Raw genomic sequence first — 25651 nt, forward strand, 5'->3', positions numbered from 1 at the left:
TTGTTTTTAAATACTTATGTCTGTTTTATTTAATTTATTATTATTATTATTATTTTTAAAAAGGTATAGCTGTTTGGTTATCCCTGGGATAACAAATGCCAGAAGAAACTGTTCCCTAACCCTACCCATACTCATCCGTGTGTGTGTGTGTACAATATCAATCTCTCCGCTAAACAAAAATAAAAGGAAGTTTGCCAGCCCTTAAGAAACATTCCAACATCCACAACTGGGCCTCGCCTTTATTAAGACCCAGCAAAGTGTCACAATAGGAAGCAAGCCTTCAAGTTTCCCAGAACTTTTCCTAAGTTGCAATGTTAAAAAGGAGGAGGAGGTCTGGGTGAGCCCGGAAAAAAAGCTGTCTTGATGTTGCGGCCACAAATATCTGATGTTGAGCAAGCAAACTTCTGCCTGCGTGCTGATGTGGCTTCTCCTTCCTCTGAGCCCCCTTGCAGCCCCCCTGCCCAGCCAGATCTGCTCCGGAGGGTCTCCCAGCCCCCAGTGCACAGGAAGGGATTTAACAGCCGGAGAGAATGGGGCTTAGCAGGTGGGGTTGGTGTGTGTGTGTGTGTGTGTGTGTGTGTGTGTGTCTGCATTGCAAGGCGTGAACAGCATCATTTTTTACCCTGATCATTAGTGTGGCGTGTCCTTTACGATCGCTCCCTTGGGAAGCGCAATTTGGACTGCTGAGTTGCTGGCAAATTCATCATTTTTGTCCCGCTGGGGACGGTGATGATGATGGCGGTGATGATGCGACACCTGCCTTTTTGCATTCTGCCAAACCTTCGCTAAGAAGCCTTTTGAAAGCTCACATTCCCCCAGCTGGCGGGCAGGAAATAATCAGAGCGCATCAGCTCTCTGGCCTGGGGGATTGTGCCAGGCTCTGACTCTCCTCCTCAGTCTGGAAAGCTGTTTGGTCTAAGAGCGCAGCAGAGGGCAGGGTTAGGTCAAAGGGCGGGGAGGGGGGAGAGAAAACCCACCCACCTCTGTTTATCGCTGGCAGCCAGCTTCCTGCGCTGTCGGGAAAGAGGCCACTGGGTGTAACGTTCATTCGGTAAAGGAAGTTCTTGCAAAGCCCCTCTGTGCTCCTGCTGCAATAGTAGTTGTGCAGAAGAGAATTTTGGCAAAGCGCAGCTTCTCTCGTCGTCGTCTGGGAGCAACGGGACAAACCGCGCCGGCCAAAACCCTTCCTTCGGTCCAACTGTTGGCGTCTCTGCTCATCTACGAACGACTGCTTTGTTCCACTCCATCCTGCTATTTTCGCTTCTCTCGATCGCACCCACCTACACTCGCAACTGAGAGACCTGGCGCGCCATCTGGGCGAGGGAGCCATTTGTTGTGCAAGAACCACCTCCATTTGGCTAAAAAATAAATAAAAAGGCAACCACTTGGTTGTGATTTCTGGAACGGCTGAAGTCCCTGAATTGTTCTTCCTCAGGATAATAGAATCATGGAAATGTAGGGTTGGAAGAGACCCTAAAGGGTCATCTAGTCGAACCCCGTGCAATGGAAAACAAATATCCCCCAAAGAATCATCTGTTTCTGGGAAGCCCTGGCTCTTACTCCTCAGCCGGACACTGACGCTGGTGACCTCTGTGCCTGGCATTTTTTACCATCTGAACCTGCAGAGAAGTCCCTTGGGGCCTGCTCTCCTAGCACTTTCCTCCGTTTCAGTGAATGGAAGGGACTGAGGTGGGTGGACCACATGGATCTGGGTAGCTACTCGTGGGTGCTGTCGGTTTCTCAGCCGAGTGTATTTCATGATGCCAGGAGATTGGAACAGCCCTTGCCAGGTTTTGACTCCAACCAGTCCGATGTGCTAAGCTTCTGTGCTTTCCCCCCAAAGATGCCTGGAAGAGGGGTCATTTCAAACACCCAGGGAGGCAGGAGAAGGTCTGCTTCATCCGCAGCAGAAAGGGGTCCGTGTGCTTGGCTCCTCTCTCTTTTGGCACCAGGGTCTGTGGAGCCCCCTCTCTCCTGGGGACCAGGTGCCTTTTCCCAGGTGGGAGCAGAGCTCTGATGTCCTCTTCGTCACTAAAAGGCGATGCTCCATACTTGCGCTCAAGTCTCCGGTGGATCTGTCAACGGGAAAAAGGGGCAAGGGTGGTGAGCGTTCCTCCCAAAGGAACCGGGGCCAGCAAACAACAGAGTAATAAAACAATACCAATAAAAAATAAAATAAAAACCTATTTAAAAACAGGACAGTTCGCAAGAGTTCCTTTGCCATTCCGGCCACAGATGCATGTCTCGCAAAAAAGAGGGCAGCGAGGATGCTTGCAATTACACCATGAAAACATAGAATTAGCCCTTCAAAAAAGCCCAGCAAGTTACTAGTCCTTATGACTACGAAGGTAATCTTGGAACACATGCAAATTAATCCCTGGTGTTGTATAGGTGACCACCAGGGAACCCCATCTGTGCCACCTTGACAGAAGAAAGGTGGGGTACAAAGGCAAGCAGTCCAGCTCCGAGGGCCTTCTGGTGGTTCCCTCACTGTGAGAAGCCAAGTTACAGGGAACCAGGCAGAGGGCCTTCTCGGTGGTGGCGCCCTCCCTGTGGAACGCCCTCCCTTCAGATTCAGGTTGGTAGCCGAGTTGATCTGATGCAGTAGAAATACATATAAAATTTTAAAAAATTGTCTAGTTGCACCTTAGAGACCAACTAAGTCTAAGACCAACATCCCTTCAGATGTCAAGGAAATAAACAACTATCTGACTTTAGGCAGCCCTGTATAAGGAATTTTTAAATTTTTAAATGTTTGGTGTTTTATTATGTTTTTATATTTTGATGGAAGCTGCCCAGAGTGGCTGGGGCAGCCCAGTCAGATGGGTGGAATATGAATAATAAAATTATTATTATTATTATTATTATTATTATTATTGACAATAAATAAGCAGACCCATCAGTCATGGCTCTATAATAAAAGTTGGAAGAATGACGACATCGACAACGGCCACCAACTTTGCAGAGATTGAGAGGCGAGGGATTTGCGTGATGCCAAGTCAGAGATATGACATCATCATGCAAACTTTGTAAACAAGCGTGAACCGGACCGCTGTCCACCCCTGTGATCTGTCTTTTTCTGTCTCCAGCACACAAGACAAAAAGCAGATGATTGCAAGCATCCTATTTCTGTCTCCCACTCAGAATCCTTTATTTCAAATATGCCCTTCCCCAGCATAAGGCTGTCCTTGCCCGTTCAGCGGGATGCAGGCCAGTGGCACGGCACCTGCTTGGCACACACAAGGTTCCAGGTTCAAATCCCCGGCATGAAGGGCAGCGACACCACCTGAGTGCCCAGGGAGCCAGTCGGCTGGATGGAGCTATGATCTGACCTGGTACGAAGCAGGTTCCTATGTCTTAAGGGAAAGGTCGCAGCACAGAGGTAGAACACCTGGTAGATTTGCATGCAGAAGGTGCCAGGTTAAATCCCTGGCAGTATGTCCAGGTTCACCTGGGAGAAACCCCTGACCTGGACTCCTTGAGCCTGACTCAAATGCTGGGCTCCTATTCGCTGCGCTCTGTACAATGGTACCTTGGTTTCTGAACAGCTTAGTTCACGAACAACTTGGAACCTGAACGCTGCAAAACTGGAAGTTGGTGTTCTGGTTTCCGAACATTTTTTCAGAAGCCGAGTGTGCTGTGTTTCCTGTTGCGCTGCTAATTTGCACCCCCCTGTGTTTCCTGTTGCGCTGCCAATTTGCGTCGCCCCATTCTAATTCAAGCCATCCACAGTGGTGCCTCGCAAGACGAAAAGAATCCGTTCCGTGAGTCTCTTCGTCTTGCGGTTTTTTCGTCTTGCGAAGCAAGCCCATTAGCGGCTTGGCGGATTAGCGCTATTAGCGGCTTAGCGGATCAGCTGTTAAGCGGCTTAGCGGCTTAGCAGATCAGCTGATAAGCGGCTTAGCGGATCAGCTGATAAGCGGCTTAGCGGCTTGGGGAAAAGGGGGGGAGGAAAAAAACCCCGCAGGAACTCGCAAGACATTTTCGTCTTGTGAAGCAAGCCCATAGGGAAATTCGTCTTGCGAAGCGCATCGAAGAACGGAAAACCCTTTCGTCTAGCGGGTTTTCCGTCTTGCGAGGCATTCGTCTTGCGGGGCACCACTGCATTTCCGATTGCAGTGCTCTAAGGTGATATTTGGAGCTTATATTTGGTGCTTTTGTTTTTGCTATTTATTTAGCGTTGTTTTGTTTTTAGGCTTTTTCAGTTAACTTGTTTTTGTGACTGTGTAGATCCCAGTTCAGCTACTTATTGATTGACTGAGTGACTGCGGAAATGGATAAAAGCCCCAAATCCAAACAATGACTATCATCAGTGCAGGTAAGGAAAAAATAATAATTTTAATTTTTATCATCTACCATATTGTTTTATTTATTTTATAGTACAGTACATTGGTTATTGCTTTCATTTTATGGATCAATGGTCTCGTTAGATAGTAAAATTCATGTTAAATCGCTGTTTTAGGGGTTGTTTTTAAAAGTCTGGAACGGATTAATCAGTTCTGCTTTACTTTCTTGGTTTTGGAACGCTTTGGTTTTGGAACAGACTTCCAGAATGGATTAAGTTTGAGAACCAAGGTACCACTGTATTCTCATCCCTCCTGCCACCTGCCAATCAGCACAGACAGCACCAAGTCAGATGCACTAAGAGCTTGATGAGGCAACAGGCAAACTGCATCTGAAGGATTGATGGCGTGACTGGACCACCCTTCATTCTATAGGATCCCAGGGTATGTGAAAATGACAGGTGCTAAACCTCAAAATATAAAGATTAACACAGCATCCAAATGTTAAACCTTCTCTGTCTACGCCCAAACCCTTCACAGGCATACCACATCACATGTGTCTCCTGCTCTCACCTTCTTCACAGACCGGCTGCCCCCGTACTCCTCCAGCTGTTGACGGAAACCCGGGTTGGGATTGGCGACCGGCCGGGCTGCCTTGACGGCCTCCAGGGCGTCGTGCCAGTTCAGCTGTGTCACGGCCATGACGTACGCAAGGACGATGGTGGTGCTGCGGGAGATCCCTGCGAGGCTGGAGGCAGACGGAGAAGCCATCAGAAACCTCTGCCTCCCCTCCTGGCCTGTCGCAAGGCCCTCTGCCTGCATTCCTACCCACCAACAATGTGAAGCCACGCTTGGGACCTTCTCGTGTGGTTGTTACTGGGGGACATCCAGCCTCCTGGAACTAACATGCTTAAATCTGATCAATGCATGAAGGGGTTAAAGCCATAGAGTCAGCTGTCCTGCCAGGCTTAGCTAGGTCACTCCCCCTCTCCTTGGGAGGAAAGTAATCAAGCCTGTTGTTCTCCTTCCCATCTACCTGAGAAGCTCAGCGTGGGAAGAGGCTAAGCTGGTTGCTGCAGCTCAGCCGCATGGCTCTTACAAGCCATCCTTGCGTTCCTATACCAATAATTTAGGGACTTTCACCACCGTAACAAAGCCAAGTTTGGCCACCTGTGTTTTCTGACGGCTGTGTGGGAAAGCACATGAATCTGACCTTTGGAGAGTTTGTAAGTAAATCGTTTTTAACTTACCAAACGTCTGGTCTTTTCCTATGAAGGGGGAAGAGGGGACTGTTTCGGAAGTCCCATATTTTAATGGTCTGACAGCCTAGATTTCCGCACTTTACTTGCTGCATGATTTGTGATTTTAAATCTCTGCTGGGGTTCTCTGGTCAAAGAGTACTTCCCTAAAGCCTGGATCTTGGCGTCCAGGCTTTTTAAACCTATTTTTCCTTGCCAACCAAAAATTATGGAGCATGAACCTTACTTCTAGAAAAGCCCTGGACCTCGAGGCAACACTAGAGGATCCCTGGCAGGGATATGGCTCAGTGTGATGGGAAGGCAAATGGTGAGGGATACCCTTTCTGAAGAACATAAGAAGAGTCCCAGTGGGACAGAAAGGGGTGGGGCAGGGAAGCAGAAGGGCAAGGACCGGTACATGTGCTGCAGGGGGGCAAGACAGAATGGCTCTGTTACCCACCCCCCACCCCCCAGAAGCCTTCATCCTCCTGGTGCCCTCCAGGTGAGCAAATATGTCAATTTTGCTTTCTCATCTTTTGGGACAAGTTACATCCCCACATTTCCATATCAGTTTGTACAGTGGACACTTGGGTTGCGAACATGATCCATGCGGGATGCACGTTCGCAACCCGCAGCGTTCGCAACCCGCAGCGCCGCATCTGCGCATGCACGGGTTGCAATTCGGCACTCCTGCGCATGCGCAAAGCGCGATTTAGCACTTCTGCACATGCGTGACCACTGAAACGCAGAAGTCACCCGTTCCAGTACTTCCGGGTTTCGGTGGGTCCATAACCCAAAAAAAACCGCAACCTGAAGCATCTCTAACCTGAGGTATGACTGTGATTCTTTCTTTAATTTTTTTTTTAATCATGAAAATTCTCCAGCATTTTAACGCAAATTCTTCTAATATGCAGTTTTTAACTGCAATTTCCCCCAACCTGCATTCTCCCCCCGCAAATAAACTTTCCCCGATATGCATTCTTGTATTATATTTTTTCACTAATATCTGCAGTTATATGCACCATTTACTGTGTGTGCAATTTTAGTACACATCGCTGAAATGTGCAAAATCTGGAGAAGCATCCGTTTCAAAGGATGGCTATTATTCCCATTTGCCAAATGTTTCAAAAAGTGCAGAAAGTGCTGAGCCCTCCCTCCAGGTGGAGGGCTCCCATCAGCCCCAGCCAACATAACCCAGTGCCCAGGGATGATGGGAGTTGTAGTCCAGCAACATCTGGCAGACCATAGTAGGCTCTGCAGGTGTCCTGTTTCTCCCAGGGACCCACCAGGTGCCCCCCCCAGAAAGCCCACAAGAGCCGAGTGAAATAACCCCCCCAAAAAGTCAACCCACCAGTGAACGAGGCAGTTCCCACCATGCAGGCGACAGGAATGGATGAAATGGATGCATTTCTTGAAGTGCTTCTTGCTGGAAGGAGAAAAACAATGCCAGGGAGCCAGATTTCAAGAGCAGACATCTGCACAACCTTAGTCCCAAAAGACCATGGGACGGAATAGAATCAGAAAATTGTCCCCATGGATCATCTTCTCCAACTCCCTGCAATGCAGGAATGACTCTGACTAGCTCTTAAAAATAACTCTTACTATGCCCCATCACCCCACATGTGTAGGAGTGCAAATATCCAGAGTGTGGGGACCAGATGGGATTACTATGAGGAATTATAAAATATGCATCTAGCCATTGTGTCCGCTATGAAAGCATTGCGTTGACTGGGTTCGATTCATTGACAATAATTTCTGATCAAATCCCACAAGCCTCTGCATTTCTGGCCATTTTCTCTACTGCCCATTTCTGTCTGTCTGACAAGCACGTATAAGCATTCTAAATACACTGCCCAGTTGCCAGTTGCTTCATCAGAAGAGAAGAAGAGTTTGGATTTGATATCCCACTTTATCACGACCTTAAGGAGTATCAAAGCAACTAACATTCTCCTTTCCCTTCCTCCCCCACAACATTCTGTGAGGTGAGTGAGGCTGAGAGACTTCAGAGAAGTGTGACTGGCCCAAGGTCACCCAGCAGCTGCATGTGGAGGAGCGGAGATGCGAACCCGGTTCACCAGATTACGAGACTACCGCTCTTAACCACTACACCAGTGTTTTTCAACCACTGTCCTGCGGCACACTAGTGTGCAGCGAGATGTTGCCTGGTGTGCCGTGGGAAAAATTGAGAAATTCGAAAGATTAAAAAAAAAAAGTCAAATTTTTGCCCACTAGGCAGGTGCCGGACTGTGTCCACCCTATTTTCCATCCGTCCTGGGTGGGGATCAGATTGGATGGGATCAGATGAGAGCGGACAGGCGGTCCGCTCTCATCCGATTCCCCATAGAGAGCAGCGGGCCTCTGACATCTCCCTCTCCGCACACAGTGCGGAGATGGAGCTGTCATCCACCGGCTCAGCGGGGATCAGCGGATCGATTCCCGCTGAGCAGAGAACGGTCCACAACGTTTTGGTTTGCCATTAAAGAAAAAAATATTAAACCATGCTTGAATGTCGGAACTGGTTACTAAAATTTTTGAATCCCACCACTGATGTTAAGTGTTTATGTTTATTTGATTTGTGTTTATTTGATTCCTATTCAAGAGAATTACTTTATATATAGTCAATATAGGCACAGAGTTACTTTTTTTAACATTTTCTAATGGTGGTGTGCCTCGTGATTTTTTTCATGAAACAAGTGTGCCTTTGCCCAAAAAAGGTTGAAAAACACTGCACTACACCACACTAGGCATCCTCCGTACATAAAGATAGTAGGCAGTTTCTTTGATGTACCCCTCCTTGGTTTTGTTAATCTTAGGGCCTGGAAATAGTTTCACAGGAAGGTGATAAAAATACCTATCTCCTTGCCATCCTTCTGTCCTCTCCTGTTTATGATCTCCAGACTTTCCTAAAAGCATTCCTCCTTGCTTCCTCTTTTATTTACTCTGAATTACATATGCATGCTCAAGTAGGAAATTAGCTCTTTGTAGTTTTAATTTTAACTTTGTCCCCACGTGGGGTTTTTTGAAATGCTCAGAGGAAATCTGATTGGTTCTTACGCACACTGTGTAAAAAGTTCTTTTGTGAATAAAACGACCTGGGCCGGAGGGTGGACAGGAATTATTATTATACGCACTCCTCCCAGAGTCTTGCTGGTCAAGCCTCTGTGTGCATTCTATTAATCAGAGTCCAATTCTTCCTGGCTTTGGGAACGCCACACACATGGAACTTCTTCTCTGCCCCTCCCTTCAGGGTTTGGAGCTGAAGCGTTTCAGCTTGAAGCCGCACTTTCAGTCAAAACAGAACCAAAACTTCCTGACCTGGTTTTTGCTTCTTGCGCAAACTCAAAAGTTGCAGAACTGGAGTGAAGCGATACTGTCGAGATCTTCCTCCAGGCCATGGGATTATATAAGTGATCGTGTTTACTGGGACTCTGCACATGGCTGAGCGACAGGTCTGCGGTGTGTTAACATGCACGTTCCTCAATGCACCAGTTTCAGTTTTGCAATTGGTGGCGGAGGAGAGAACACAAGCATGGCCGCGATTGTGCAAAACATGTGGCAGACCCCAACCCAGATTCTCAACATCTCCGACTTCTGTCTCGTCAGGATTCAGTTTCAGTTTATTCATTCGTTTGCTGAAACACTATTTCTCCCCTTCTTTCCTCAGCTGTGGTGCCCTCTCTGAGGAATGCCCTTCCATCAGATGTCAAGGAGATAAATAACTATACAACTTTTAGAAGACATCTGAAGGCAGCCCTGTTTAGGGAAGTTTTTAAATGTCTGGTGTTCTGTTCTGTTTTACATGTGCTGGATGCTGCCCAGAGTGACTGGGACAACCAGACAGGTGGGTGGGGTATAAATAGTAACATTATTATTATTATTATTATTATTATTATTATTATTACTTACATGTTGGCCTCTGGTGTGTCTGGCAGAGCAATGCGGAGGTAGATGATTCCCTGGAAAAACAAACACCCAATGACTGAGATGCGGCTCCCAGGAGGAAAGGCAGCAGTTCAACAGGTGCAGCGCCTGCCATAAAGTCCCAGGTTCAATCCCCCAAGGGATTTTTAATTATTAATTTTATTAGTATTCTCCACACAACAACAACAAAATGGAAAATAACAACACAAAAACAAGCATACAAAAATATATATCCAAATCTTACAAAATAATAATATAAACACTAAAAGAGAAACATACATTGACTTCCACCAATCCCACAGCACCTCCTTTACCTCTCATTGTGTCTTCCTGTTTTCCTGTTTTCCTTCTCATCTCTATCCTAGCATCTAGCTATAAATCCCTCTTTCTTATTCTTTCACTTCACAAGGTTATTCCAGACACAGCCAGATTTCTGTCCTCGAACCTTGGCTTTTAAGGTATTCATTTAGGCACTCCCATTCCTTTTTCACTTCACTTTTTGGTTTTCGTCTTATTATATCTGTCAATTTGGCTAATTCTGAATATTCTGAAAGCTTACATAACCACTCTCCCCTAGTGGGTAGCTGATTCCCTTTCCAGTACTTAGCCACCAGGATTCTTGCTGCAGACGTTGCATATAAGAAAAAATTAATTTTATCTTTTGGAATATCATCATTTAAAATTCCTAAAAGGATTTCAGGCAGGGAATCTGTCTGGAGATTCCGGGAATTGAATTTGGAACCTTTCTGCTTTCAAGGTAGAAGCGTTAACACCATGCTATAACTCCAGCCCTAGCAGCTGGATTGAGCCTGGGTAAGAGGAGACTGCAAGGAGATATGATAGCCATCTGCAAATATCTGAAGGGCTGTCACATGCAAGAGGGAACAAGCTTGTTTTCTGCTCTCGAGGTTAAAACCTGGACCAAGGGATTCATGTTACAAGAAAGGAGATTTCAACTAAACAGCAGGAAGGACTTTCTGATGGTAAGAGCTGCTCAACAGTGTGACCGTCTCCCTCAGGAGGTTGTGGGCTCTCTTTCCTTGAAATGCAGATTAAAACTCACACCAAGTTTCTAAACTTTAAAAGTAAAGGTAAATTGTACCCCTGACTGTTAGGTCCAGTCACAGATGACTCTGAGGTTGCACGCTCATCTCACTCTATAGGCTGAGGGAGCCGGCGTTTGTCCACAGACAGCTTCCGGGTCATGTGGCCAGCATGACTAAGCCGCTTCTGGCGAACCAGAGCAGCGCACGAAAATGCCATTTACCTTCTCCCCTATTTATCTACTTGCACTTTGACGTGCTTTCGAACTGCTAGGTTGGCAGGAGCAGGGACCGAGCAACGGGAGCTCACCCCGTTGCGGGGATTCGAACCGCCGACCTTCTGATCGGCAGAAGGTTGGCAGTTTGAATCCCCGTAACGGGGTGAGCTCCCGTTTCTCAGTCCCTGCTCCTGCCAACCTAGTAGTTCAAAAGCACATCAAAGTGCAAGTAGATAAATAGATACCACTCCGGCGGGAAGGTAAATGGCGTTTGCATGCGCTGCTCTGGTTCACCAGAAGTGGCTTAGTCATGCTGGCCACATGACCCGGAAGCTGTACGCCGGCTCCCTCGGCCAGTAAAGCGAGATGAGCACCACAACCCCAGAGTCGGCCCTGACTGGACCTAATGGTCAGGGGTCCCTTTACCTTTATATAGCTCCCAAAGGAGGAGGAATTTGCAGCGGGACCAAAGGATTAGATCTGTCTGCTGGTTTACCACCACAAGTGATGTCCAAAATCCACTGTCGGAGGCCACTGCCTGGCATTGTCTCAGAGTAGCGCACTGAAACCCCCTCCCTGCCCTCAATAAAAACCCAGCCCACTCATACCGGAATAAATGGCTGTGCGGATTCATGGATGGAGACGATGTGGGTGATATTGTGCCTGCTCAGCTGGTCGAAGTCTTTGGCATCTAGGAGAAAGAGGAGGAGGAACACAGTGTGATTGTTTCAGTCGTCCTTATTTGTTACCCAACCAACTTATGGATGTGCATGCACAAACTGCTGATTGCCTGGCAAACCAGAATACGTAGAATCACATGCTGAAATCATGTGCACAAGAAGCCCTTGCTTCAGTGCCAGACGACAGCAGAAGAACAAATGCTCAGTCTAACAAATTCTTGGATCCTGAAACAAGGAGAACATTCAGGGCAACCTCTAAACCCGTTCATGCTCAGAGACGATGTGAGCTGCAGTCGAGCAACACCTGAGGGATAGCACAGTCTGTAGAGCAGGATATTCTTCATCTCAGGGTCATGGGTTTGAGCCCCACGTTGGGCAAAAGATTCCTGAATTGCAGTGGGTTGGACTAGATGACCCTCAGGGTCCCTTCCAACTGGAAGTCCAAATATCCCCACACCTCCTCTGAACAATGGCCATCTAATGCTTTTGCCAGAAATAATGACTCAGAGCATTAAACATGCAGTTATGTTTAATCAGGCCTCTCAAGTGGATGCCATTGCCATTCTAAGAGAACAAGGGAGATATTCACGGTGAGGTCCAGCACCTCTTTTTCTAGAAAAATAGCACTGCGTTTAAGGGCTTATCCAAACTTTGTTCAGACTGCACCTGGAAAGAGCAGAGGAAAGCACTCTTTTTTTTTTACTCCAGAACTTTCCCCACAAAAACCTGCTCTTTAAAGCCCAATTGGTGCAAACAAAAGTCCATGGAAAACCTGAACTGACGTTTGCTCCGATTCAGCTTTAAAGAGCGGGTTCTGTGGGGAAATTTCAGGGGAAAGCTTTGACACAGAGTATTAAAAAGCACAGACATCTGCTGGAAAGAGCAAAACCTAAGTGTGGATAAGCCCTAACATGAGAAAATAAGGATACTGAAAAGCTGGAAGGTGGGCAGAGAAGGGTGACCAAGATGATCAAGGAAAATAAGCCTTAGGAGGAACGGATGAGGGAGCTGGGTATGTTTAGTCTGCAGAAGAGAATCACAGAATCATAGAATTGCAAGGGACCCTCAAGGGTCCTGTAGTCGAACCCCTGCAACACAGGAATCTCATCTAAAGCATCCATGACGGTTGGCCATCTGAAGACCGAGAGCTGATATGATAGACACCTTCAGATATCTGAAAGGCTATTGCATGGAAGATGGAGAAAGCTTGTTTTTCTGCTGCTCTAAAGGGGAGGACCTGAACCAATGGATTCAAAGGACAAGCAAAGAGATTCTGAAAGGTGCATGTTGTATTCTGCTAGAATGGGAAACAAAAGATGAGGACGTGAAGTCGGTCGTGATCAAATGGGCACAAGATATAGGACATAATATACAATTGGAAGACTGGGAAAAATTGTGGAGAACAGATTTAAAATTTACAGACTGTTCTCTTCTGAAAGAAAATTATATGAAATGATGTATAGATGGTATATAACACCAGTACAGATTGCAAGAATGTATAAAACCGGATCAAACGTATGCTGGAAGTGTAAAGAAAAAGAAGAGAACCTTTACCATATGTGGTGGGAATGTAGAGAAATTAAAAAAAAGGGGGAAATGATATATAATGAGTTGAAGAAAATGTTTAAATTAATTGGTTATGTTGAAATACTTAATAAAAAATATTTTTTTTAAAAAAAAAGGACAAGGAAAGAGATTCCAACTAAACATCAGGAAGAACTTTCTGATGGTAAGAGCTGTTTGACAGTGGAATGGACTCTATCAGAAGGTGACGGAGGCTTTGAAGCAGCGAGCTCTTCAGCTGAGATTCCTGCATTGCAGGGGGTTGGACTAGATGACCACAGGGGAACCTCTTCCAATGCTACAGTTCCAGGAATCTATAAGTGAACAGGCAGTCGAGCACAGTCCTTGGGCGCCATGTGGCTTACAGGTTTTGAACTAACCCACCCAAGGACCCACGCCTGCCTGCCTGGCTGCCTGCGCATTCCCAGGTAGCTGCTTTGGAACGAGTGCCTTTTCACAACACAAACAGGAAAACGCAACTTTCTCCAGAAGTTCCTGGAATACCAAATGGGCAAGAGAAACGCTGAGGTCTTGAAATGCTCAGGTCTCATTACATAAGTTGGAGTTCTTGCTATTAAATATACCAAGAGAAAAAGAACACACCAAGAACTCAGACTGTTTTACAATTTATGTTAATTTAGAGTTTAAATGTAAGGTAAGGGTAAAGGGACCCCTGACCATTAGGTCCAGTCGTGGCTGTCTCTGGGGTTGCGGCGCTCATTATTGGCCGAGGGAGCCGGCGTACAGCTTCCGGGTCATGTGGCCAGCATGACTAAGCCGCTTCTGGCAAACCAGAGCAGCGCACGGAAACGCTGTTTACCTTCCCGCCGGAGCGGTACCTATTTATGTACTTGCACTTTGACATGCTTTCGAACTGCTAGGTTGGCAGGAGCAGGGACTGAGCAACGGGAGCTCACCCCGTCGCAGGGATTCGAACCGCCGACCTTCTGATCAGCAAGCCCTAGGCTCTGTGGTTTAACCCACAGCGCCACCCGTGTCCCTAAGAATTTAAATGTATTTTCATGTAATATTTGATACTTCCAGCTGATGAAGGTGAATACATCGAAACAGGGTGCTGTCCCAGCTTCTGATCCGTAATTGACTTCTGCTCAATGATTGAAACTAAGACTTTCACGTCAAATCTGACTATGGACTAACATGAAGTTACTGGTTTCTGATCCAAAATTGGATAGACATATCCTTATGAGTTTGAGTTTGTATCTCTGTTTGAGTTTGTAATCTCTATTTGAGTTTGTAATCCTTGTCAGAATACATAATTTTGAGCGGATTAGTTTTTGTTACAATTGACTGTTGATTTGCGAGTAGGGACCACTCCCACTATTGAAACGTACCGTATTTTTCGCTCTATAGGACGCACTTTTTCCCTTCCAAAAATGAAGGGGAAATGTGTGTGCATCCTATAGAGCGAATGCAGGCTTTCGCTGAAGCCTGGAGAGCGAGACGGCTCAGTGCGCACCAACCCCCCTCGCTCTCCAGGCTTCAGGCAGCTATCCGCAAGCCTTCTGAGTGCCGCGGGAGTTCCCGCTGGGCTCTTAAGGCTTGCGGATAGCAGCCTGTTCTGGGGGCTTGGGTCGGGGGAAGCTCAGGCTTCCCCTGTCCCCCGTCCCGCAAGCTCCGGGAGCAAAGGCGAGGTTGCACGCAACCTCGCTGCTGCTCCCGGACCCGTTCTGGAGGCTGGGGTCAGGGGAAGCTCGGCCTTCCCTCGCCCCCAGCCCGGCAAGCTCCTCTCCGGGAGCTTCTTTGCTCTTTGGGGCTGGGGGGGAATTTTTTCCCCTTTATTTCCCCCCCTAAAAACTAGGTGCGCCGTATGGTCCAGCGCGCCCTATGGAGCGAAAAATACGGTATATTGGACAGAGTTCCTGGTGTGCTCTGTTCTCCAGGTCTCGTTACAGGCAGGGTAGGAGCAAACTGGCAATATTCCAGGCCTCTTTTTCCTCCCCGTCCTCCATGACACACACACTTGACATTCCTTCCGAAGCAAATGCTGAACCCAGCAGATCGTGAAACCAGTGGAAAAAAGACAGTCACGGAACCAAGAAATTCCACAAAACCAAAAGAATTGCCGTGAAAATCCCTGAAACGAGAAGTAATCGACTATAGAATTGAATTAAATAACAAAAATAAAAAAAAAATAAGGAAAAGTTAACCTAGAATTAAACAAAGACTTAATGAAATGCCGGCTACAAAACTCGTTTAACTGAACTAATCAGTTTCCTCAGAAGGAAATAAAGAAATAATAAACCTTAAATGATTTTAAGCGATAGCAAACAAACTCAAGAGCAGGGCTGAAACGCTTCTTTGAGTTTACAAAAAAGGTATAAAAACCTCAATGACAAGTTTTAAACATAGCCTTATTTAAGAGAACCAAAATGAAGATCATGGCCACTGGTCCCATCACCTCCTGGCAAATAGAAGGGGAAGAAATGGAGGCAGTGAGAGATTTTACTTTCTTGGGCTCCATGATCACTGCAGATGGTGACAGTAGTCACGAAATTAAAAGATGCCTGCTTCTTGGGAGAAAAGCAAAGACAAACCTAGACAGCATCTTAAAAAGCAGAGACATCACCTTGCCAACAAAGGTCCGTATAGTTAAAGCCATGGTTTTCCCAGTAGTGATGTATGAAAGCGAGAGCTGGACCATAAAGAAGGCTGATCGCCGAAGAATTGATGCTTTTGAATTCTGGTGCTGGAGGAGACTCTTGAGAGTGGGCATTTGGCCCACAGACTCAAGATTCCCTACCCCTGTACCACAGAATCAGAAAATCATAGAGTTGAAAGGGGCACCGGGGGATCATCTAGTCCAACCCCATGCAATGCAGGAATATGCAGCTCTCCCTTCCGAGGATCGAACCTGCAACCTTGGCGGTATGAGCACCGCACTCTAACCAATGGAGCCATCTGTCATGGAGGCTTTAGCTGTGATTCCTACATTGCCGGGGGTTGGACTAGATGACCCACGCGGTCCCTTCCAACTCTAAAATTCCATGATTCTATTACCTGTCTAACATTTTACTCAGCAGTTTTTCCTGCTGACATGCTAAAGAAAACACCAATCCAGAATAAGTATTTGCTTCTCTCCCCGCTGCCCCAGCATGTTTCAAAGGTCAGGACAACAGGCAGAGATGCAAATGGCGAAGTCTTCCCTGCCCTGAAAATGCAGCCACAGGGAAAGCCGCAGCTGGCCTCTCTGGGCTAAGACAGGCACAGGATCCCCACCAAGGTTCACAGCAGAATCCAAAAGAAACACAGGCCTCTATTATTCCTCCCAGGATCTGCAGCACGCCCATTTCTCAGACGACTCACCTATGAAGTTGCCGAGGAAAAGCCCAGGGAGAATCTGTTGGACACAAAAAGAACAGTCACTGTCAGTTGCAGCAGCTCTGCAGGATTTCTGGCAGGAGTTTCTCCCAACCCTACCTGGAGGGGGTTGAACCTGAGAGCTTCTGCTTGCAAGGGAAGGGCTCTGTGTGCACGCCATAAACATTTATTAATTTAAATACTTTTCTTTTGCTTTAAACAAATACACATAAATATAGACAACCAAAATGACAAAAGAAAATTCCTTAATAGTAATAATAATAATAATAATAATGAAAAAAGCTAAAAAAAAACTACACAAAATATCAAAGTACATGGCATAAAACATAAGCCATTATGGAAAAGGAAAAAAGAAAAAGGAAAGAAGAAGAAGGATGGGAAAAAAAGGAAAGGAAAAGGAAAAAGGGGGGGGAGAAGGAGGGGGAAAAGGGGGGAGTAAGATGAGCCAAAACACAGGAAGACTCATCTCTTGTACCGTAAACATTTAAAGCACATGACTTCCCCTATGGACTCCTGGGGCGATAGTTTGTTAAGGGTGCTGGGAACTGTAGCTCTGTGATGGGTAAATTACAGTGCCCATAGGCAAAGTGAAGCGATGCAAACACAGAACAACTTCTTCTTCTTCTTCATATTCTTTTTATTTCTTTTCATGGTACAGAGGCTTTCCCCATGCAGTTGGAGGTTTCTCTGAATTCTGACTAGGGTTGCCAGACCTTCGGGTCCGACCTGAAGTTCAGGTTAACCTGGCCCTCTCCAGGTGGCTGGTGAAAGACTTGAACATCCGTGTCAGCAAGTGTGCTTTTAATTTAAAAAGAAACTTATTAACTTCGTATGCAACTTTGAAGCTTTCGCCTAGCAGGAGCTGGCTGCAAAATATAGGATAGACACTTGGGGGGGGGGGTCCTGCGTTCTTCCCCTCCCCTGTCCCAATTAACTTCCGTCTCCAGGGGCCACCCCTGTGACATCGCCAGAACCCGCCCTTAAGTCTCAGGTTTGAGCCCTGAAATTTCAGTGCCTGGGATGCTCTGGATCTGGCAACTCTGACAACATTCAGGCTCTGTGGGGCTTCATTCAGTGTGTGAGTGCCCTGAAACACAAGCACACATGACTCTTCCTTTTCCTTTCTCTGTGGTTCAAAGGCACCTGATCTCTCCAGGGCTGTTGGTTCCACACACCTCTGCATAGCTGTCAACTTACAGATTTGAAAATAAGGGACCAGCAGCCTCAAAAATAAGGCATCAGCAGCCAAAATAAGGGATTTTCATAGCACAGGTATGTTCAACTTCTGAGCCCCTCCCAGCCAAAGGCAGAAAGCCCAGCCAGCAGCCAAACGAAGCCTCAAGCGGTGGTTCCCACAGCGCAGCAACCCGGCAAAGGGGAAGCAGCAAAGAAAACCACCGTCACCTCTCCGCTGGGAAGCGCTGAGCAAAGGCGAGTCCCCAGGCAACGCGGCCGATTTGATCGGCACAAGGCATGCAAGCTCCATGCCCCAGTCGTTCTTAGACTTCTTATTGGGTGAGCAACGCAGCCAAGCAACACAATTGGAGCCTCCCTCCTCCCTGGCCGGCAGGGAGGGAGGGAGAGGAGCTGCTTCCTTTGAAACCCGGGAAATTTAAGGGACGTCATCAATAAGGGACAGCAGCGGGACACAGTGCTGGGATAAGGGAGTTTCTCGCCAAATAAGGGACGGTTGACAGCTATGCATCTCTGTTTGCTGTGCTGCCAAAGTGCTGAACTGAGATTTGAGGAAAGCTGCAGGGCCTGGCAAGCTCTTAGGAGGTGTGGGGGGGTTGAAAGATCTGGTAAATTGGGAGCCTCCTATTGGCTCCACTGGAATAATTCTGATTTCCTGGTGTTTGCTGGGTTTGGCCAATGCCCCTTTGCAAACCTGCCACAGTTGCTACCGCCATCACCATTGACCACAGACCAAGACCACCATTGATGGGCAGCGAACGCCGAAGCACACTGCAGTGTCCTTTGCAAGCTCTGGGCAGCCCTTTGACGTGCCAATTTAAGGACGTCAAAGCACAAAGTAACTTGACATTGTGACACCAGGTGGTTGGTAAAGGAGCAGCCTCGCCCACCTTTCAAATCAGGTCCAGGAGGATAGGATCTAGCTTACAGAAATGGTTTCCCACCCCTGCACTACAGCATACAAAATAGGCACCATGTGCCCCCTATTCTGTGAGCTCCAGCACCTCTTTGAAGAAAAGAGTCATCCATAACACCATCTATTCCTCTTGGGAATGTGTGCCCAATAATGGCATTAAGGGGAAATGAATAGGGAAACCTCAAAGCTATATTGGTTTCATACCTGCCCACAGACTGTCTCTCCAGAGTGGTGCATGCTCTAGTTATCTCTCTCTTGGACTACTGCAATGAGCTCTATGTGGGGCTACCTTTGAAGGTGACCTGGAAACTACAACTAATCCAGAATGCAGCAGATAGACTGGTAACTGGGAGCAGCTGCCAAGACCATATAACACACGTCTTGAAAGACCTACACTGGCTCCCAGTACGTTTCCGAGCACAATTCAAAGTGTTGTTGCCAACCTTTAAACCCCTAAACAGCTTCGGTCCAATATAGCTGAAGGAGCGTCTCCACCCCCATCATTCTGCCCGGATACTGAGGTCCAGCGCCAAGAGCCTTCTGGCAGTTCCCTCACTGCGAGAAGCCAAGTTACAGGGAACCAGGCAGAGGGCCTTCTCGGTGGTGGCGCCCGCCCTGTGGAACACCCTCCCACCAGATGTCAAAGAGAAGAACAACTACCAGGCTTTTAGAAGATATCTGAAGGCAGCCCTGTTTAGGAAAGCTTTTAATGTTTAATAGGTTATTGTATTTTAATATTCTGTTGGAGGCCGCCCAGAGTGGCTGGGGAAACCCAGTCAGATGGGCGTGGTATAAATAATAACTTATTATTATAATTATTATTATACCCGTTCTCAATGAATCCTGGGAGGAAGGGCTGTGGAATCACCCCACTAAGGCTCCTTGTGGGATGGCAGCTTCCTGGAGAGTAGGAAGGCATATAATAATAATAATAATAATTTATTATTTATACCCCGCCCATCTGGCTGGGTTTCCCCAGCCACTCTGGGCGGCTTCCAAAAGAATATTAAAATACCGTGATACATCAAACATTAAAAGCTTCCCTAAAGAGGGCTGCCTTCAGATGTCTTCTAAAAGTCTGGTAGTTATTGTTCTCTTTGACATCTGGTGGGAGGGTGTTCCACAGGGCGAGTGCCACCACCGAGAAGGCCCTCTGCCTGGTTTCCTGTAACTTGGCTTCTCGCAGTGAGGGAACGGCCAGAAGGCCCTCAGTGCTGGACCTCAGTTGAACCAGTTTAGTTCTGCAACGGAGGCAGAATTCTGTTGCATTCTCAAGACAGAGATGGTTGGCAAGCTGGGTGGTTGCGGGTGAAGGTGGTTGCCTGCTTTAGACAGAAGCACAAAAAAGAACCTCTGTACATTGGGAGTGTTCTTTGACCTCTCCTTGCTGTTGGATTCCCAGGGGGACATAAGAAGAGCCCACAGGATCAGGCCAATGGCCCATCAAGTCCAGCATCCTGTTCTCACGGTGGCTGGCTGAGCAGTTGGCTGTGGGAAACTGACATGCAGGATTCGAACACAAGAGCAGCTCTCTGCTCCTGCAGTTTCCAACTGCTGGCATTCAGAGGCATTGCTGGCCAGCAGCCATCAACAGCCCCCTCCTCCCTGAAGGAAACAGTGCCAAAAGACACCTGGTGAGCAGTTTGGGCTTGTGAGCTGCCTGCAACCTTTCCTTTCAAGCACATCCTTGCTACTGTCACCTGTGCACTGGTAACTTTGTACCAGTAGAGCAGTTGCTGGTCCCAGCCCTACCATTGGACAATGTGAGGGGATCACAGCTGCAGCCCCTAGCTGCCCCCCCTAAGCCCCCTGGTCATTGTGGGGGACAGAGCTGTGCAGGCGACATAGCCTACTGTGCCCTCCCCCAAACTAACGGGTGAACAGGCACTATTATAGCCACCACCTAAGACCACGTACCTACGAGACCGTCTCTCCTGGTATGCCCCGCGAAGGACCTTAAGGTCCACAAATGACAACATTTTGGAGGTCCCAGGTTGCAAGGTGGTTAGATTGGTCTCAACTAGGGCCAGGGCCTTTTCAGTACTGGCCCCGACTTGGTGGAACGCTCTGTCACAAGAGACTAGAGCCCTGCGGGACTTGACATCTTTCCGCAGGGCCTGCAAGACAGAGCTGTTCCGCCAGGCCTTTGGTTTGGACTCAGTCTGACCCTTATGTTTCCCTCCCCTTATGGTTTTTGATCTATGGGCTACTTTTAAAATGAGGCTGCATTTTAAACTGCATTTTAACCTGTATTTTAAATTGCCCCCCCCCCCCAATTATGTTTTTACTGTAATTTTACTGGTGTTAGCCGCCCTGAGCCCGGCTCTGGCCGGGGAGGGCTGGGTATAAATAAAATTTATTATTATTTATTATTATTTTTATGTTTAAGAAATTAATTCTGCCTACACTTTGGAACTCCCTGCCTCATGACACCAAGCAGGTGTCCATCTACCCTGCACTTTTTTTTCCAGTGCCTGCTAAAAAAATTCTTGCTTGGGTAAGCCAACGCAGACACGAAGGTGTATGTTTTAATCTGCTTTTAGTTTATTGCTGTTTTTAATCTTTTGACTGTTTCTACTGATAAGTTTATTGTTTCATTCTTTTGCAAACCGCTTTGAGGCTTTCCCCCTCTAATCACGCGGTGGGAGAGAGCTGCACCATCGCTAGGTGTGTCAAATTCAAAGATCCAGCTGCTGTCCTCCCTCTCAAGCGGCAAAAATGTCTGGGTCCCACCCCGAGGGCTGGGGTGTGCCCCTTAAATCAGAGGAGGTTCATTGTGGCAATAATAATAATATTATATTTATATGCCGCTCATCTGACTGGGTGACCCCTGTCACTTTGGTTGGCTTCCAATAAATTAAAAGCTTTGTTAAACATCTCTGGGACGTGGAGCTGGTGGCCCGATGGATATAGCTGAACTCTTATCACCCCTGACTGGGGCTGGTAAGAGCTGGACCCCAGCTATACTTGTTTATTTCATTTCCCAAGATTTATAAACCTCTTCCATACAAAATCTCAAAGCGGTTTACAAAAGTAATAAAATTATCTGTTTAAAAATCACAGTTAAAAACAACTATTTAAAACATTCAAATAAGTAAATAAATACTTGTGCAACCCTTGTCCCCCCCCCCCCCCGCTTGAAACAAACCCTCTTTCTCAGCCTTGCCCCCCAGGCTGGTGCCCTCCAGAGCCTAGAACCCCCATCAGGCCTTGCCAGCCACAAAGGTACACTCCGTGGCAGTTTTGCCCAATCGCATTCACAGATAAAGTTTCCTCTACACATCATTAGTCATACCTTGTTCATGCCATTGCCCATGGTCCAAAGCAGCTCTAGGCAGAGAGCAGAAGTTGTCCTGGTGTGTGGGTGTGTGTGTGATTCTCTTCCACAAAATCCCCAGCAATAGGTATGGGAGCAGGGGGCGAGGTTTTTCTCTCCCTAGGCCTGGCAGAGTTTTCCACTGCCCCCCTTCACTTCTTAGGACCAGGCAGGAGGTGGAAAGGATCTCTCCAGGGTGGCAGTTCTGCTTGCCCCTTGGGGAGCCGATAAATCAGCTGCAGACCTGCTGCAAACGCCCGGCCTCTTTCTCCTGCTCTGGAGAAAGCTCCTTTCCTCCAAGATGGCAAAGACGCTACTCCTGCAAATGCCCTTTTCCTGGCCGCCTCCTGTGGCTGGCACGCTGACAGCAGAGGATAAACTCCACCTCTTTCGTAATCGTGGGGGTGTGTGTGTGCCAAGGGCAGGCGGTGCTGCTGCTGCTGCTGCACCGCCGGGACAAAGCTCCAGTGTTCAGAGAGAACAAAACCTTTAGTCTTCCTGGCTCGGTGACAAGCCAGGGCTGTTGGGGCATGCAGGGGAGATGCGCCTCCCTGCCTCCGAAGAACGGTGCGCAATTACGCAGCAGCCTGTCACTTCTCTGCTCAGTTCCCGGGACATCCCTGCAAAAAAAAACCACACAACGCTTTCTCGGGAGCTGTCCCAGCAGCACACAGGCCTCTGGATCATGGGTGAACATGGCAGGCCTCCTCTAGTGTAATGTTGCGCAGTAAGGCAGGCAGAAGGCTGCTTGGGATCTGCAACTCGAAATCTGTGATTCACTCCAGCAGGAGAGAGTGTGGGAGGCCGGCAGAATGCAATGTTCCCGGCGCGGAATGTACGAGCGCAGGGCCGCCTGCCTGCCGCAGATCGAGTTACATTTACGAAAATAGAATCGGCAAAGCACCAGGCCACCTTAGTTGGGCGGGGAGAGAGACCTCTCCGGAGCGATCGCCGGGGTTTCCTATTGGTTTAGGAGGAGGAAGAGCAGCAACGGAGTAAAATGGGATCGCGTGTGGCTGGCTCTGCCTTTATTTTTATTTTTTTAATTCTATCTTTATTAATTTAAAATAAATGCATTTATGAAAATCAGACGTACATACAAGAAAGCAAACATACAATCAAACAAATAACAGAAAAATCAAACCACCACACTATAAGATATAAGAAGATTAATATAATTATCATTATATACCCTCCTGGTATTGAACACAATTATTAAATTGATAGGAAAGAAATTTAAAACTGACTTCCAATTGATCTCACTGTACTTTGTCTACCCAATTACTTTATACTGCACAGTTACATATTTCTTAGATAATTTCTTTTTACCTCCCTACAAACTTACATTTATACAATACAGGGATCAGTCTAATTCTGCCAAGATGTTTCCTTTTATTCCATAGTTTGCTAAATATTCTTTAAAGATTTTCCAATCCTTACAGGCTGGCTGGCTGGCTCTGCCTTTAAAGCTGCAGAAGGACACCATCCTCACGAATCATATTGATGGGAGCGAGTAAGCGCATCAGAAGAGTCTGCTGCCCCAAAGTTAGCTCAGGTGGTTAGAGCGTGGTGCTGATAATGCCAAGGTCCAGGGTTCAATCCCCATGCAGGCCACCTGCATATTCCTGCCTCTCAGGGGGTTGGACTAGATGACCCTCTGGGTCCCTTCCAACTGTACAATTCTGTGATTCTATTCTCACAGTGGCCAAAACCAGATGTCCTCAAATGGGAAGCTTGCAGACAGGACCTGAGTGCAACAGCAGCAATTATACTGCTGTCCGTTAAGTCCAGTGTTCAGTTCAAGGGAAGTAATAGCATCACTCCATTCAGCCAGGGTCAGACCACATGGGGAGCCCTGTGTCCAGTTCTGGGCACCACAATTTAAGAAGGATGTTGACAGGCTGGAAGTTGTGCAGAGGGGGATGACCAAGATGATCAGAGGTTTGGAAACCAAGCCTGATGAGGAGTGGTTGAAGGAGCTGGGCATATTTAGCCCGGAAAAGAGGAGACTGAGAAGAGATATGATAGCCATTTCCCAATATCTCAAGGGCTGACACATGGAAGATGGAGCAAGCTTGTTTTCTTCTGCTCTGGAGGATAGGACTTGAAGTTACAAGAGGGGAAATTCTGACTAAAACATCAGGAAGAACTTTCTGACAGCAAGAACTGTTCAACATTGGAACGGTCTCCCTCTGGAGTTTGTGGGCTCTCCTTCTTTGGAGATTTTTGAACAGAGGTCAGATGGCCATCCGCCATGGATGTTTTTGTTGAGATTCCTGCACCGCAGGGGGTTGGACTAGATCACCCTGAGGGTGGCTTCCTGCTCCAAGATTCCATGATTCTATAAAGTGTTGGCTATTTGCATAGAAGGGGAAGAAATGGAGGCAGTGAGAGATTTGACTTTCTTGGGCTCCACGATCACTGCAGATGGTGACAGCAGCCACGAAATTAAAAGATGCCTGATTCTTGGGAGAAAAGCAATGACAAACCCAGACAGCATCTTAAAAAGCAGAGACATCACCTTGCCGACAAAGGTCCGTATAGTTAAAGCTATGGTTTTCCCAGTAGTGATGTATGGAAGTGAGAGCTGGACCATAAAGAAGGTGGATCGCCGAAGAATGGATGCTTTTGAATTCTGGTGCTGGAGGAGACTCTTGAGAGTTCCATGAACTGCAAGAAGATCAAACCACTCCATTCTGAAGGAAATCAGCCCTGAGCGCTCACTGGAAGGACAGATCGTGAAGCTGAGGCTCCAGTACTTTGGCCACCTCATGAGAAGAAGAGATTCCCTGGAAAAGACCCTGATGTTGGGAAAGATGGAGGGCACAAGGAGAAGGGGACGACAGAGGACAAGATGGTTGGACAGTGTTCTCGAAGCTACCAACATGAGTTTGACCAAACTGCGGGAGGCAGTGGAAGACAGGAGTGCCTGGCATGCTCTGGTCCAGGGGGTCACGAAGAGTCGGACACAACTAAACAACAACAAAATATGCAGATTAGTTGCACTGCAGACAGCCAAATTAATTATTGCCCTGCCTTTCGCATCTCCTTTTGCCCAAGCATTAGTCACAGGGTCAGGAGGGTCATCAGTTACATAAGTCCACACTTCTCCAGAAGTCAAAAGTGCCTCCACCCGAAACGACCATAATCTGTAGTTCTCACCTGTCAGCTGTGGGAACGTCAGAGCTTTCTCAGCTTCTGGAACCCGGTCAACCATTCTGGAACTCTTCCAGACCCACACCAACAGGAGAAGGAGTTTTCAAACCTTTCTCAAAGTCCAAAAATGTGCAGTCATCCACTCAGGAGCTGGGCCCATAACCAAAGAGGTTGGCTATTTGCAGATTAGTTGCGCCGCAGAAGGCGTACTGGGGAGACCACACATTCAAGAAATGCAAAATAACTTTTGCTAGGTTTTAATAACAAAAACAAAAAACCCTTTTACACTAAATTACAATACAGTGGTACCTCGGGTTACATATGCTTCAGGTTACATACGCTTCAGGTTACAGACTCTGCTAACCTAGAAATATTACCTCGGGTTAAGAACTTTGCTTCAAGATGAGAACAGAAATTGTGTTCCGGCGGCGCGGCGGCAGCAGGAGGCCCCATTAGCTAAAGTGGTGCTTCAGGTTAAGAACAGTTTCAGGTTAAGTACGGACCTCTAGAACGAATTAAGTACTTAACCAGAGGTACCACTGTATATCAATAAGCATGACCCATCCACCAGGGTACTGAGAGAGCTGCATGCTGCTCTTTATATACCATACCCAACAGCTTAATTACTACAACTTAACAGCACCTGCTATACTGCTTCACAGCTTTAAAACTAGGTCACGTTATTTGCTCTGGCCTTTAAAGAAATACACATCTTGTGGAACAATAATGAACCTTCAAATTTAAAGAGACCATTCAACATGAAGATGTTAATCAGCCAAAGTCC

At 47.2% G+C, this 25651-nt stretch overlaps 1 protein-coding gene across 2 annotated transcripts; it reads right to left on the reverse strand.

Annotated features, from left to right (window-relative positions):
• DUSP15 (dual specificity phosphatase 15) lies at positions 1 to 25028 on the reverse strand. 2 transcript variants are annotated; one of them, XM_083619161.1, is made up of 7 exons: positions 24874 to 25028; positions 16271 to 16384; positions 11312 to 11394; positions 9428 to 9477; positions 6873 to 6947; positions 4857 to 5031; positions 1 to 2075 (listed from the first exon to the last, which is right to left on the reverse strand). In XM_083619161.1, the coding sequence occupies exons 1-7, from the start codon at positions 24926 to 24928 to the stop codon at positions 1860 to 1862; spliced, it is 768 nt and encodes a 255-aa protein (XP_083475287.1). In that variant the 5' UTR covers positions 24929 to 25028; the 3' UTR covers positions 1 to 1859. The 2 variants fall into 2 exon arrangements, with proteins under 2 accessions (XP_083475287.1, XP_083475288.1); XM_083619162.1 differs by lacking the exon at positions 24874 to 25028 and adding an exon at positions 21691 to 22164 and having other exon boundaries at positions 16271 to 16304.
• Positions 25029 to 25651: the final 623 nt, after the last annotated feature.

This window comes from Podarcis filfolensis (assembly GCF_964270895.1).
Source record: "Podarcis filfolensis genome assembly, chromosome: 6".
Classification (NCBI taxonomy): Eukaryota; Metazoa; Chordata; class Lepidosauria; order Squamata; family Lacertidae; genus Podarcis; species Podarcis filfolensis.